This window comes from Zerene cesonia, chromosome 13, assembly GCF_012273895.1.
Source record: "Zerene cesonia ecotype Mississippi chromosome 13, Zerene_cesonia_1.1, whole genome shotgun sequence".
Lineage (NCBI taxonomy): Eukaryota > Metazoa > Arthropoda > Insecta > Lepidoptera > Pieridae > Zerene > Zerene cesonia.
In genome coordinates this window covers 8,057,171-8,074,358 of record NC_052114.1, presented here as the reverse complement: position 1 = coordinate 8,074,358, position 17,188 = coordinate 8,057,171, and the positions used below count along the sequence as shown (strand labels likewise).

The 17,188-nt window shown below is 31.4% G+C and overlaps 2 protein-coding genes across 2 annotated transcripts in view; one reads left to right on the top strand and one right to left on the bottom strand.

Annotated features, from left to right (window-relative positions):
• Positions 1–17,188, bottom strand: part of LOC119831578 (protocadherin-like wing polarity protein stan) — a 120,766-nt gene that overhangs the window by 85,630 nt on the left and 17,948 nt on the right. Inside the window, exon 2 of the mRNA XM_038354992.1 lies at positions 3,073–3,102. The gene's annotated coding sequence lies outside the window, so the exon portion shown is untranslated. The remainder of the gene's footprint in view (positions 1–3,072; positions 3,103–17,188) is intronic.
• Positions 9,040–17,188, top strand: part of LOC119831576 (calcyphosin-like protein) — a 41,132-nt gene continuing 32,983 nt past the window's right edge. The window contains exon 1 of the mRNA XM_038354985.1: positions 9,040–9,182. Coding sequence (XP_038210913.1) covers positions 9,113–9,182 — 70 coding nt within the window. The 5' untranslated portion in view covers positions 9,040–9,112. The remainder of the gene's footprint in view (positions 9,183–17,188) is intronic.

The window sequence follows — 17,188 nt, the reverse complement described above, 5'->3', positions numbered from 1 at the left end:
GTAATAAATGTTATTTGCAGTTAACAATTTTCTTTTTTCTTTATTACAATATTTATGGCAAGACTAGGTAATTGAATATAATGATTTCCAAAAAAGTACATAATATACGTAATGTGTGAAAAAGTGTAATGAATGTATGATATTAGTTTTATGTATAAATGTTTATTTGTGTGTATTTCTTCGTATTTCTGCTAGCTATCGAATAATCAGTCAAATTTATATTTATGTATGAATGTGAATGATTCTTATTATTAAGAAAAAGTAGTAAATCGGTTTATAAGTAAGATACGAAATTGTTACATTAACTTATTCATCTATCTGTGATTATATAAGGTATATCTATCTATTACCTATGCAATATAGTATTATGTTATCTGTGCCCGTGGCTATGTCAATGTAAGAGAGAAATCATAATTCCCGTCTTGTCGCGTGGATCGACTGCCTCAGGAGTAACGAACAAAGATTCCCGTGGGTACAAAACAGGGCTGTCAACATAGAATTATCAGAAGAACTATTCAGGTTTTTCGATGCGAAATATATAACATGAATTCTTATTGTATGGACGCGGTTAAATCTTCTATAGATTTAATTGTACCTACTCTAAATTGTGCATTTTGGCATTCGCTTAATTAGCTTGTTGATAAATTATATTTATTATACATAACAATCCGGTAATTCCATGGGATTTAAAGAGGATACCGATTGACAAAGCAACTTTTCCTTAATATGTCCTTTCATATTGTAATCGAGAAAATTAAAAAAGTCAGTTTTGTCAACCCTATTGTTAGCCAAGGCCAATACATATTGCGATGCGACACACGTCCGACGCGACCGGTATGCGACTATGCCTTTGTTCGATTACCATGCTGTACCATTATTATTGTTAACACTTAATGTTCCTAGTTTTATATCAGACTGGTGTGAATGCACTATGATGATTTACAATGCATGTAAAATGATAATATTCTAATAAATAAATTATTTATTATTATATTAGAAATTAAGCTTGCAAATTACAACAAATAATAACAAACTATGATGATTATAATAAATACGAAACAATATTTGGAAGCGAAATACGTAAAAATTCATATCCAAATAACGTTATATAATCTAAAACCTGCCATATTTTTGTTATGCTTTATAAAACAAGAATAACACCAAGTTTTTGTGTATAAATTACGTCAATTATTATAACTATTGCTCTGTTTTATATGTATAAACTACCTGCGACCCGCGATTTCACCCGCGTACGTCCGTATCCCGTAGGAATATCGGGATAAAAAGTTGCCTATATGTTATTCTAGTTGTCCAGCTGTCTACATACCAAATTTCAAATCGGTTCGTAGTTTTGCGTGAAAGAGTAACAAGCACACACACATCCTAACAATCTTTCACATTTATAATATTACAACAACAAAAGTTATATTATACTTTATTAGTTATATAATATTAGTTGGATAGGATTACTAAACTTATTGTAAATCAAGTAAAGAAAATGTATGAATGAATCGCAATAGTTTATCCCACGTATATAAAGCAAACACACAGGTCACATGCATTCCTAAACGTAAATCCCGTAAAATAAAAATAAATTTGCAAGATTCCTTGAACAGTCATCTGTCTTCGTTTGGGATCAAATCTAAAATAAAACGAACCCCTAATGAATTGCTACCATCGCTTGAACCTCTATTCAGCATCAATTCAATTAAATCTAACGTTAAAAGCAAAGCAGAATGCATTCTATTAAAATCCCAGTGAATTGATCAGTCTGGTCACTGGTGACAAATTATTTCCATATTGCTTACTGGTGATCAATCATTCGGATCCGCGGTTGGCTTGTGAATACTTGCAATTAGGCGCCATACTGCATACATAAAGACTTTAATAGTTGCAAATGTAATATTGAAATATTGATAATGTTGAAGATAGCGTTAGAATATGTAATAAGTAATGAAAGTAAATAATCATTGACTAAACTAAAAATCCGATTTTTTGTAACTTTAATTTTTTTATTACATTTCAGCACTCCAGATTTTGTACTATCACTACCCAATCCGAGTTTTTCCTATTATAATTATAATTAAATGTTAGTCTAATATAAATACATACACTAATACAACATATTAACAATAATTTATATCGAAAAATCTTAATTTGTAAGTACTCGTGAAATACACATAGATTAGAGTATTTTTTAAACTCATAGAACTGTAAAAGCACGTTTCAATAAAAAATACAGCTTTAAATTTTTCTCTATTTTTCACGATCACGCAATTTTATTAAAAAAGGCGAGCCCAAATACTCCTCATCCAATTAATAGCATGCAAATCCATTAACTTCTCGATCATTTATAACCCCGACGTATCTTGGTGGATTAGGAATTTTAATTTGGGGATTTTCCCTGCTAGGGTGGTCAAAACTTACGAACAATGTTTACCATTATACAGTCTACATACAAAATTAATAATTAATTATAATATTTTACCACTTCATTTTTATATGGTATCAACTAAACATGGTTTATAAAAAATAGAACGGATGAAATCATATAAAACCTCTTTGTAAACATGATTTCTTTTGAATCAATAATATTAAATTGGTTGTAGAAAACCAAAATAACTTCTACATATTTAAAACACGCATCTATTAATGAAATTGGTAAAAGCACGAGCCAACAGGACTTATTTCTACAGACATATATATCAGTGGATCATTGGTCAAATATATCACATATCATAGTTATATTCATATATTTTTCGTTTTTTAGTGGTTTGGAATCGGTTTATTTTTGTTATACTGTTGTATTAATGAAAACATACATTATACACCAATAAAAATGTAAAACAAATTACATGGCGATATTGTAGCACAATAATATATATTATATTGGAATAAATGAATCCGCCGGGGAAGCTAGTGGCCGGGTACACCGCCCACCCCCTGTGAGTCATACTAACACGCTATTGCAGCGTAGACACGTATTTCAATGGAAACCACGCGTTCTCTTTGTAGCCAGGAGCCAAGTTTGGGACGTTTTTTTTATTTTTCGACAGCGAGGGGTTAACTTACCGTGGATGATTTCGAGTTGCAGCTATTGTCCTGTAAAGAAAACGTGATGTTAGTATTTGTTTTGTATAATTGTTGTATTATGTGATAGGCATTTTGATTTTTACTAACTGCATCCTGCGAAGATAATGCAGAAATTAATAGTATTTAGTAAAAATATTTCAATGCATAATAATGTAAAAAACCTATATGTTTTTTATGCTCATAAGTAGATAAATACACTATTTTTTATTTAATAGATACATGCTGAAACATCATCAAATCGAACATCATTCAATATGACATGAAAGCAATATTAAGGAAATTGCAATTGAAAATGATTACTTTCAGCACAAACCATGGCCCTTATCAGTATCTACATTATTTCTATATCTTTAGGTTAATATGTTTTTATTTAAGCAAAATTTGTTTTTTTCTCATTATTTAAATAATATCTTGCTTGCAACAAATATTACTGTATAAATAGAGCAATTACGACAGTTCTCAAGAGACGTGTATTCAAGCTTGCTTCTGCCAAACATTTTATATGGAGTGAATCCAAATATTTGTCCAAAGCCCGGGTTCTGCCGTCCCTGATGCGTCGACTTTGTAAAGATTCAAAGAAATTAGTCTCTCTGAAATTAACCCTCCGTCCAGAATTCTCCCCAGTTACTCTAACAAGGGTTAGGAAAGATGTCGGCAACCTTTTTTTCGTTAGTTTTGAAAACTTTCAGTAAATTCCCGAAATTTCTTATTGGTCTGACAAATTTCTCGTAAAAATAGTACAATACTGAGAGCCAAGTAAGGTTTTTTTTATATCAACCTTCATATTTTTAAATAAAACTTTATATTATAATATATCATTTGAAATACTGTACATTTTACAAAACAAATAATTATGACTTGGAGATAAAGTGTAAGAGTTTTAATATATATAGAACATTTTTGTAAGATACTAATTTTAAAAATATATTCAGTTTAGATGATAGATCGACCACTAACAATTTTGATAGCATCAGTAAATTGCTACGTCTAGACACACGAATAAGGTAGTCACTTTATTGTATTCATATTGTAAAAGTAAGTAACGAGTTTAATAATTTTTCACAACAAAACCAAAGGTGCAATATCTCTGTATTTTATACATAACACTATAATCCACGGCATTATACATTAGCCATGCTCGTTTAATAAGAACCCCTTACACATAGAAATATGAAAATACGCTGTCAACATTTTTATATGGCGGGAACTTGTGTTAACTCTGGTATACATTTTATTGTTATATTTTTTTGTTTCGTCGAGTGTACCACTTAATTCCAATGGCTGCAAAACGAACAGTCTTAATAAAGCCGGAGAATGGAATCGTTTGTTTAAGGCATGAAATTAATTTACTTTAAAGTCAGGAACAAATAACTAAGCGAGCTTTTTAAACCCTCCAACCGTGTAAGTAAAAGATGATATTGATGTCTATGATAACCTATAATAAGAATGCACGATGCTATAAATCGATTTAGTATCACAACGCGTTTTACTTACCTAAAACAAGTAGAACAAAAGAGGTTTTATACATCACAAATAGTATACTATACTCTGTATACACCTCGTACACACCTTGCACGTTTATCTCCATTATAAAGTTGCAAAAATACTTAAAATGTGCAGAAAATTCACTCTGTATCACATGATTCATGTTATCTTACACGGCCGTTATCCGTGGAGCGTACAAAAACAGAAAGTTGTCTGAAAAACAGCTCGTTTAACTTGTAAAGTTTTTCCGGCGTACGACAGAATTATGAGCCAAGTTAAGTTTGTTTGGGGTTGTTGTAAACAATTTACAGATATGTTTATTAAAACTATGAGATATTTGTTCGCTTTGTTTGGCATTTTGATTTGTAGATTTTTAAACAAAAACCATTTCCAGGAAAGTGTAGGTTTTCGAATCAAAGAGTAATTTTAAACAATCACTAACCATTCTATAGAATAACTAGTTGCGCCCCGCGGTTTTAACCGCGTAAGTCCGTATCCGGTAGGAATATCGGGATAAAAAGTTGCCTATACGTTATTACAGCTGTCCAACTGTCAACATACCAAATTTAATTGCAATCGGTTGAGTAGTTTTTGCGTGAAAGAGCAACAAACACACACACACATCCTTAGAAACTTTCGCATTTATAATATTAGTAGGATAATATAATATAATACAATTATACACGTGTGTTTAAATACAGAATCTCGTTTGATTAACTCTCATAAATAAATATTATGTATGTATTATATATCTTTTAACTTTTGAGATAGATATGAGATATCTTGAAGAAAATTTCTACAAACAAAATAAAATTACATATATATCGCATTAAGCATTGAAATATATTATAATATTATCATCAAAGGCGTGGTAAAGATTGCCTTATTCAAATATCAACCTTCATAAACCCTGCAGCAAATGGAATGGAAGTTAAAAGTTTTCTCAAGTAAAGTCTCCATCAAAGTTATAAAGACGTCAACTTATGATCATTTACCGAAGATTTTCTATAGCAAACGATAAACTCTTATAAAATATATACGCGATAATGGCTCTTACAGGTTCAAGAGATTTAGCTGAAATAAGTTTTTAGCGAAAATTACTTGGATATAGCGATAGATTATTATAGCATCTTAGCTACAATAATTGTCATACTTTAAGACTAATTTGACAACAACCAACTTTTTATTCTTTGTATTTATATTGAATTACTTGTTTCCGAAAATAAACTAACATAGATATAGTATTATCTTATGAATTTTATGCTGTATTGAATTCTGTCAGTTATCGACAATATTTCGTTGAATAACTGTTTTTAAAGCTCTTCGCCTCTATTACATAGGCTATAATGCCTATGAAGTGAAGATGCAGCTGTGCAATGGCAGATTATTTTTGAAATCAGTCCAGTGGTTTTTGCGTGAAACCGTTACAAACATACAAAAATACAAAAGTTTCTACTTATAAAAGAAAAATAAATAGGGTCTTTCATAAATCAATTTAAACGTAAATAAAGCAAAAATCACTAGTCAAATTATAAGACATGGCGTGTTGTTGAGTTGTCCAAATGCAATTTAGAATTTTCTACGTATTACAGACACGCATTTTATATAGACTATTTTCCAAGAAAATCCACCAAAATATTTACCTTGTTGATAGCTAATTCAGTTACTTGGAATTTATAAAGCAATTCTGTCGCCAATCGAGCGGAATTTCTCTTTCGAATAAATTTAGATTTTTTTGTTTAATTCGTGGAACAACAAATCAACTAAATAGAAATTTACTATTTCCTTTTCGAATATATACGACATTTATTATATTGTTTTTTTAGTTTTTATGTAGGCCTATTCGGTTTAAACGTCTACTTTTGGATATTGAGTTTCGTTTAAAAATCACCCTGCCTTATATATTTCTTAACAATAACAATAAGCTTCTTATAATAGAATTAAAACAGAGGAATCGAGCTCTGTACCTTATATGTCTGTATATATCTTATGCTGCAACGAACCCATACAAAGGAAATTAATGACTGCATGCTACTCTCACATTACTAGCTACTTAATTACATAAAGTTTAGAAAACTTCTCAGAAATATACGGGGACTATTCAACAACCTACGCAAGATTCTCGACGTCAAAAACCTGGCATACGTTGAAATACCTTCACATAGATGTCGTTAGTCATGACTCATCAACTGATGGCTAATGTTTTTTGTATATATAAGAAATACGATTTCTAAAATTAAAGTAAATCCGATATGGGCTATTATTAAGGCGGAACTATAGACACTATAGATATTAAAGGGTTTTCTTGTACATTTATCAACTAGAATATTTTGACGAAGAAAAGATGGATTGTTCATTTTAAATGATAGATCATGTTATTAAATTGTAGTAGCAGACCACTGATACTAAAAAGTAGGTAAGTAACCCGTTGGGAATAAGGCTCAAAAACTAGAGGAGATATATTAATTCATAAGAGGCGGAAGAGGCATAAATATTTGTTAAGGAAACACGAAGTTTAATTCTAAATTAAAGGGAAAGATATAAATGTTTGAGTGGTTATATGCGGTATATCATAGCGTTAATAAATCAGTTATTTTCTATATTTATTTTTTAAATATTAATTTCATGTCTTTCAAGTTAATTAAATTATTATAATAAAATAATTGTTAGTAGTTGGTACTTGTTGTTTAGTTGTTTGTTCTAACAAACCACACTAACGTCACCATAACGTAAAACCTCTTTGGAAGTTTTACAACTAAATACAACCGACTAAACAAACTCTTGTTACCGAACTGAGTAAGCGATAAAATTTTCAAAAGCACTCCGTTGAGTTGCATTCCGATCGTAGAAACATAGGTCGTTGGTCTCTCACGTATAGTATATAGGACTACTACGTCACACAGTATTCTACATTAATGAATGAAATAGTCAGCCTCTACACTATTGGTGATTATTTATCACGCGCCAAATTCGAATGAAGAATTGTTCGTTTTATAACGATGTGCAAACGGAACTGGTATTAGTGTAAATTTGGTTTTATAGTAGCTACTAATATATTATATTACAAATAGAAATAAAGCATACTATGATTTATATTTTATTACAGAATACGGGATCAATCATACGATAAGAAACAGGCTTACATGAATAAATCAAACTTCTGTAGTGTATGTAATGTTTAAGATGAAGAAGAAATCTCTTAACAATTAATTTTTTTTAAGTCTTACAACATGCATATTTATGTATTCTATAGGAGGCAAATTTATTTAAAAATCTTTTATTCTCACGAAATCACGACTAAGGCCTATGTATATTAACTAATATAATACTTCAGTGAAACTTTTCTTTTATTTGCTGATTGCCCCTGCATACGTGACAGAAATAAAAAGTTATGTGAATGGCTGTACGACGGTAGCTCCCCCAGTCCTTCGAAAAGTTGATAATTTGATGCGGTATTAAACAAAACATTGATGTATACTCTATATTACATACACATACATTATACATAATCGTGCATAATGTATATAGTAAGTAATTCAAAACCAACGGACTTATTGGACTGCCATCACTAATTGCAGTAAATACTATATGATAAGTTTTTGAAATATCATAGTACAATTTGTATGACGAAGTAACAATACAGTACAAACACAAGCAACATTGTATTTTATTGCCTGTTCCATTACGCTCTCGTATTAATGGTCAAAGATCGTGGGGCGGATTGCGCAGAATAATAATAAAAATAAACACTTCTTTCAATTGTTTTAGGCAACAATCAATAACGCAGTCAAACACCAGAACGGTTAAGAGCACAATCGATCTGGGATTAAGTAAAAATAATGAATCAGCGATGAATTGTAATAAGCGACATAACGAGTAACAAAAAGCAGTGTGGAAGCTATTGTGAATACGCATTTGGGGTAGCTTGCACTTAGGGGAGCATCCCCAACAAAGATGCCTAGCAACGCGTTTGTATCGATTTAGAGTCAACATTTAACACTCCGTAATGAACATGGTCAGCTCGGATAATTTCGTTAGCGTGGAGTTTAATTTGATCAAGAACGTTTTTTAAGATATAGACCGCCCTGGATTCAAACGTGGTATAAATGTAGCTTATGGCACTCGTAAATTACATACTTATCCAACAGTGAAAGAATTTTAGAAATCGGCCCAATAGTTCCTGAAATTATATTGCGCGTTCAGACTAACAAACTCCTCAGGTGTATATTTTTAGTATATATATGTGAAAGCAGCTTTTATCTGAAAAACAAATAGGTAAAGCAATATATATTTTATTATAAAATTGTTTATAGGATTATCTTTATACATTAAACGTGTACTACATTGTATATTCCCCGCGAATCTAATTAAATTTCTTGGTACAACACGACGGAGTATACTGTCCCAGCACAAAACAATAACGTTCCGGCGATTATCCAATTGTCAAGGTCGATTCGGATGGACCTAATGATAGCGGTGGGCAGTCACGGTCATTATATATAAAGCAATTCCAGTAAATAGGTGCAGTGTTACAATGTATCTCATAACTAGTGTGGTTTTGGCTGCGGGGGTACTGGCGTGGAGTAATGGCGCGCCAAACGATCGTGAGTTATTACGTTATTTTGCCAACGATGTAAATGCCCTTTTGACAGCTTGTCCACGGATAATTAGCGACATAAATACTAATTAATTAACGGTTTATTAATGCAGAAATGTTTCGTTTAAATTTGGTTAAAGTGTATGTAATTCAGCAGCATAATCTTGGCATGCCCTGACATATAAGTCTACTAGTATCAGTACTTTTATGCAAGTCAAAAATGTGTACAAGAAATATCAAAAAACTAACTCATACAAGACTTCCCTCAGCCTCACTCACCTCAGTTGTTGTCCTTAATCAAAATTTTGTTAAACACAAAGACAAATCTTTCACGCAAAAAGTACTGAACCGAATGCAATGAATGCTGGACAACTGGAATAACATATAATTTTTATCCCGATATTCCTACGGGATACGGACTTATGCGGAAACCGCGGGGCGCAGCTAGTATTAGTATATTCATGAAATTTCTTGTGCATATTGGATAGGTCTGAGAATCATCTAACATATTTTTTCCATTCCCCTAAGTGATAAGAGTAAGACAGAACAGCATTTGCCGGGTCAACTAGCAGTAGTTTATAAACAGCGCAAAACGACACAGTTCATGAGGGTCTCAACAATATTCATAGGATCCTTTTGTGAAGTATTAAATATAATATTTAATTTAATCTAATAAAGAAGTTAAAGCAAATTCTTTACGTAACCTCCGTATCCCAAACGTTTGCTCAACAAGATATCCTTGAATAGCCGGCATTCATCCCTGATTGTTTCTGAGTCTCGGGCCTGTACTTTTGCATATTTAACGCTACACGAACGAGTTCACAAACGATCTCTGGAGCAGTTATTCGTTTATTCGGTTTTGCGATGACATAAAAGGAAGGCAATGACGAATGTTTTTTGAGGTTTTTTCGTTGCGTTCAATACACGTTTCTCAATGGCAAAGAGAAGTTAGAGGAGAGTGACATAAGGTGCGTTATAGTTGTCTTCATTAATTAATTTGGTATGTAATTATTTTACCTTCTGCTTGTATTTTACCACAGAAATGAACTGCGGATACTGGTCATCGCTATTATCTGAATTAGCTACTTATAATTCCAATGCTATATTTAACATTCAACTGATATTTTTATTTGATCTGTGACTTCCGTCAGGCAAATGTTTATATTTTATACTTATTTGAAATAAGAATTTTATTCTAAAGAAACTATTAGGTAAATATATTAACGGTCAGACTCAGAATGAAATTCAATTTAAAACTTACAAGCGTTCTTCAATACATATTTTACACAGACAATAATATATTATGCGTACCACAGGTCGATGGCAAGGCACCGCAGAGGCTATAAATAAACCTAGTCGCTTCCGTTTCAAATAGATGAACCCACGAAACTTTTCTAAACCTCCCTCCGTATTTATCGGGGCTTAAAAGAAAATTTGAATTTATTACATACGGTCGCGTCTGAATATTATCATTTTCAATGTTGGTACCTATATTTAGGCGGAAACTGCGGGTACTCTTTAAATTTATTTTTATACTCCACTTATTTCATTTTATTGTTTTTGATGCAATGCAAAACTAAGTAAATTCAAATACGTACCTTTATTAAAGGCACTTTTAACATGTTTCACAACTTACCAAGTGAAGATTATAAAATTTTCAAGACCCACGTTCCGGAGGCTGGTTGAATTTGAATAGAAATGTATTACCAGAGTAGTTATTGGTTCGGTTATCAATAATCATACGTCAAAGCATGTAGAATATTAATAACATATAAAAATCACCACAAACACGTGACAATAGGTATCGACTACATTGTTCCCTTCATACCGAGTAGATACAGATAATGGAAATTATTTAATCCTGGCAATCCTAATGAGGTTAATAACATTAACTGGAAAGAAATTATTGTATTATCACCCATCCTTGATTAAAGTACAAAGTTTGAATTTAATCTCTCCGTTTATAGTGGATCAAATAAAACATACAGATGAAGTTAATAAAACGTCTCTGAAGGGAAGAACCACTCTACTACACCATTCTAAAATGGGACCAAATGAGAACCATATCTTATCAAGCACATAGAAAAGCACATCAATCAGTTGCATAAACACGGAGTAATCGAGTAACAAAAACAAAATGAGGTTCTCCTTCGTTTTTGGGCCGTTGATTATAATAAAGGTTTTAATCATAAATCTAGTATATTACCTATTTCACTTACACGGACACGTCATGTCGATTATACACGCGTTGTACTGTGATCTGATAAGAGATCTAATGCATATTAAATTAACACGGTGATGTAAATGGCTTTGTTGCAGATGTCTATTAATTAAGGATGACTATTATTAACTAAGGATTCGGTTTCATGTTACGTTAAAAATTACAGTTACGCTGAAATGTCAATAGCAGAATACGATGATTTCTATTTAAGAAATCTTATCATTATTTTATGTTGTTATTATTCCTAATTAGTACAGTATGTTGAATCATTATAATAATGAAATATCTTTATTATGCAACTAGTTATCAACCAGTTAAAACATTGTGAGTTCTATATTTAAATTCAAACAAATGCCTATTTTTTAATCTAACGTTTATCAACAGATAACATCTTTACTTATAGTATAGGTGGACGCTCAAATCTCTAGATCTAATTGAAACATTGATTTTTAGCTTCATTTATAGTGTATTTTATTCCTACTCGTATATGCGTATATACATAAAAATATGTATAAGAAATAATTATACCTGCATAACTAAATTATGTACCCCAAACTAACACCCTTAAAGTTGATAAAATAATATTTCATTCAGAACATTCCATGAATACACTTATCATATATTAAAACTATCTTAAACCGATCGATTATATCTCTCATCCTTTTTCATAAAAGAGAAAGAGACAGATAGAGAAAAAAAACTGATGGCCAGAAGCCAGTCCATCCATCTTGAGGCGCGACAGAAACCCGTTTACCCGAAGCTCCTGATGGTCATATAATTGGTTCATATATAACAATGCAATTTTCAACTTTATCCTCCAGTTACTAGGTCTAGTTTTAAATACATTTGTTAGTAAGTCCTAACATAGTTTGTAATTATCGATTCAAAATAAAAGGTTTCCAGTCTGTAATAATGCGTTGGAATATGAATCGGAATGTTTTAATAAACAGACGGCGGTAATGATTGTAAGAACTTTCGTTCTTATTGCTTTTATTTAATTAGTCCATCCAATTGTTCAATAACGAAACAGATAGGTATTACGCGATTTATTAAATACCTATGGGTATGTAAATAATACATTATCTGTGGTACACCTTAAATTGAACTACTTTATTTCCTATCGTATTAACTACACCCGTAAAACAAATCACAAGAACACACAATCTGTAAGACATACAGATATAACAAGATATAACAAGATGATATTAGTCGTTCATCAAATTAGATAGTTTTCATAAACGTCGGGTTAATAATATAATTATTAAATCGCATTTCAAATCCCTTTAAAAGTCTTTAATTTCTAAAAGCTTTTATAAATTTAAAATTAACATTTGCATCGATTTTGATGTCACAATTATAATTGTAATAATCATTAGGTACGTCTGTTAAACGTAACAAGTCCAATTATATTAATATTAATTGTTATGTAGGTACCTAAGTATCAAGTAGACGAAAACACAACACAAAACATATTCTAAATGTTTAACAGGTAAACGTTTTTTCGTACATTATTTTGAACCCATGTTTAAGCCCGATTCATCCAGATCCACCCAATCATTTAAAACCCATAATAATTGGTACCTTTTCCAGGTACATTTTGTTTTTAAAGATCACTAGAAATGTTAACTCATACCTTAATGATTTTCAACGTGGAGATCTAATATATAAAATTCTCGTGTCACAGTTTTCGTTGTCATACTCCTCCGAAACGGCTTTTCCGATTTTTTGTGCTTATCCGGTATCTATGAGAATCGGACAACATCTATTTTTCACACCTCTAAATGATAAGAGTAAGGCAGAACAGCGTTTGCCGGGTGCAGCTAGTATGTTATATAATTTCATATTAGGTGTGATATAATTTTGTTAATCATAACTTTTTCATTAATTTTCTAAAATACTGAATACATGACAATAAAATATATCATATGAGAACTTAAGTATTACATCCTATCGTCATCATCATCAAGTTTCTATACATCACTCATTCATCAATCTGTGAGTTTAATATTTATAGCTTCACATGACCTTCTAATTTAACGTCCAAAGAATTTAGAACTTTGCTAGACACCAACGGTATGAAACTCGGCACTCATTTAGGATTCAGAAAGGTAAGTTGAGAGCACTTGTTAACACTAATTAGGACAGACAGCCCGTTGGATTCAGCCTCAAAGCCTTTGGGGCGCTCTACAAATTAACAAGATTCCTCTACAAATATTTAGTAATTAATAATTTCAAGCAATTAGAAATAAGTCCAATAAATGCGTAAGAAGGTATAGTAAGTCGCTGTTATGAAGCGCTTTGTAGATTTACAAATGATTATTAAAATCATAAGTAAATGTATCGTGTATGATAATGTATTTTTCATTTTGATGACCAAGACTCATAAGAGATTTGGTCCAAATGACCCATTTCGAACATATGTTGTAGCAAGTTTAGCAGCATCCTAATTTAGGTTTTGGATTTAATTTAAAATGGTCGGGTTTAGGTCTGGATGGAAATTATAGCGGTTTTATTCGGTGGAATGGATAAGGGTCGATGTGAATGCTATAAATTTATTCCATTTCAATTCCCACAAGGAAATTGGTTACCAAAAGTTATACAGGGATTAGGAATAGACAAAATGACGCACACAAATTTAAACCCTCCTCTCATTATTATAATTTAGATAGACATGTTACGTTAATAGTGATTTGAAGATTAAATCTGTTCTGTTATATCTTTCGAAAAAAAACTCTTTTTAAATAATGATAGTTCTCTTAGTATTAAAGAGAGAATAAACATTGATAGTTTAGTTTATTACCCAATTAAATAGACATCGATTTGCAAGCACAGGCTGCAACAGACAGAGTTGGGATATACTGTCTTGATGATTAATAGATTCCAATATCATGACCATTGATAAAAATTGTATTAGTTATTCTTATCGACTTATTCGCTTACTGCTGATGAAATAAATAACAGTACAATTTTAACAGTTTAACATAGAAAGTTTAAATATACTAGATTTCTATTTAAATGCGGTTAATTAAATTACGATACAAGGAACATGTGCATAACAATCTAAATAACCACGCATATTTTAATTTCACGTATTTTACGTTAATCGTGCTATCAAAGGACAATGCTTTTGTTTATCGCCATAAATTACGCAAAAATAATAGAGTTCAAAAGGTTATGGTTTTAATCGCTCGTGAGCATTACAGTCACACGTGAATCTAAACGTAATCCGGGGACTATAAATTGTAAATTTTAATCCGTTTATCTTGCGAGCCCATTGTCCTCTTTGTTTGAAGCATTCAAATGTGAGGATTAGCAATGGTTTGGGCACGAGGCTGACTATTTTTAGTTAGGGCCCCATTTTACGTTTGTGTAAAAGGCTTGCATGCACACAGACTTGCATGATACATAAATCTTAATATAACATATACGTATATAGCTACTAATATTTTAGAGCGCAAAATTGTCAATTTAAGTGTACAGATCAGCACTACACGGATATGGTAAGTACTCAGTACTAAAAACTGCATTTGTAATTAACAATATTGCATAGGTGTGCGTGCGTTGTCATGGTAATAACGGACATTTCTAACCCTCTTTAATAGGTAGCGATGAAAGATTTTTAATATTTTACCTTATTTATAATAACTTTATAATAATCACCAAAAAGTGTGTCCCAATGACATTGAATTTGCTTTGATTCACTATTAAATTAAGTATATTTTGCTTATAGCAAAGTATTTACGGGAGTAAAGATTGATAGGTAACACTTAAATGGAATATACAGACGCGACGGCGTGATAGAAAAAGGCTCAACATTCGAAATTGCCTATTGTTAGACAAATTTGCCTTTTAAAATAAGAAAAATAGAAATACTCTATCTTCTGATCTTCACGTTTAGATCCACAGCTCAGAGATTTGTAAGCTCGTCTATTATTCTTTTCTTTTATTTGTATTGTAGAAGTCTAGTTGAATAAATCAATGTTTCAGTTTGAGTTCTCCAGGAATTGTACCTAATTTAACGGCTTTTGAGATTGGCAACACTGAACTTATTATTATTTATTTATTTAATTATTTATTCTTTATTGCACACTTTCACACTTACAAAATATAGAAAAAGAAATAAAATTTTGACTTGAATTCTTGTGTTGCGCTACTTGTTTGAATTTTATGGAAAGTATTCGCAAATTGTTACTACATAAATTGAAAATCGGTTCAATATTACATAAATTTTAATTTTACCTTATTCTATTTATTCGAGATAAAGAAATATCTATAATGTCAGTAGCCTTAAATTCATCCCTACTTAAAATAATTTGCATACAAATGACCATTACCAAATTTGCTTGTTTATAATTTTCAAAGACTACAACTGAGTGTAGATAACAATTTTGCATTCATTTTGTAGGCAAAGGTGAAGTCGCAACATTTCATGGTTGCCTCTGTATTGACCTACCTTTTCTTACCACTCAGGAGCTTTTTTATTTAATACCTCAGAGTTAAAATTAATACTTACATAAAAAATGTTGTGTATTGAAAGTATGTTAAAGGTTTTATGCAGAAAAGGATGATTTATATAATATGTTAAAAATATGATGAACAAATAAATATAAATTCATGTGACGTTCTATTAGTATTATCATATAAAAATATCGAGCTTATATAGTTAGTACTATGCGTATACATTAACAAAAAATAAAAAGCCAAAAATTTGGATGCACAAGAAAACAATACAAGTTTAAAAGGATATTACTTATGTCGGTATGTTACTTATGTAATGAGGTGATACAAATATTTCAAATCACATATAACCCACATAATGCTTACTATATATATTAATGCATATATGTATAAACATCTATTGGACCTTAACGCGATGTTATTGCGTCTCTGTGAAATGCACAACGCGTAAGAGATTTAACGGTCCACTGCTGAAATATACTGCGCTCGGGCCAAATGTTAATGATTCCATATCATTGCGTGGATAATAAGATTTGTTGGAATCGCCAACATATTTATGTATTTGTCTCACACACGTTAACAGGGATTAATTGGTTGGCCAACTGTAATCAAAGTACATTAGATTGTATCTGGATTGGTTAAATTAAGATTCCGCTGCGCAAATGAAAGAAAAGGCAATTAAATATACAAAAGAAAATAAATGTTTGCTGGACTATGCGTATAGACTAAATTCAATATTAGTGAACTATTGGACTTAAGGAGAATATATGAAAAAAAAGTTTTATTTCAACTGCATTACTTAAAATCATCTACTATAAAAACTGTACGTAGTTTTGATAGACATAAGAGTACTTATTACTATTATTTCCAATACCTACAGTTGAATAACTTAAACCAGTTTTCAAGGATTTTATTCAAAGTTTAAAATTTAAAATGCATTATTGCACATTTTAACTAAAGTGTGCAACTGGCGGCCGCGATTCCTGCAAGCGCTTATGTTATACCACAGATAACATAATAGTATACGTCATACGGCGGGATTTCCGCGGTTTACGTCACAGGAATATTAGCTGTTTCGAATGAGCGTTTGCAATCCTGCGCGGGAAAGCCACACTGAGTTCAAACAAAACAGCACCCTAATTGATCCGGTTGAGGTCCATATTAGATTACAGGATTAGAGGCTGTTTTAGACATACCATAGTACTTGCAATTAACGCGTATGTTGTTTTCGCCGTTAGCCTGTCTACATAGCCCTACCATTCTCTACGTATGTGTTCATAGTGTTATATACTCACATAAGCTCGGTCTTTTAATGTTATGGTCTCCTTATTTTT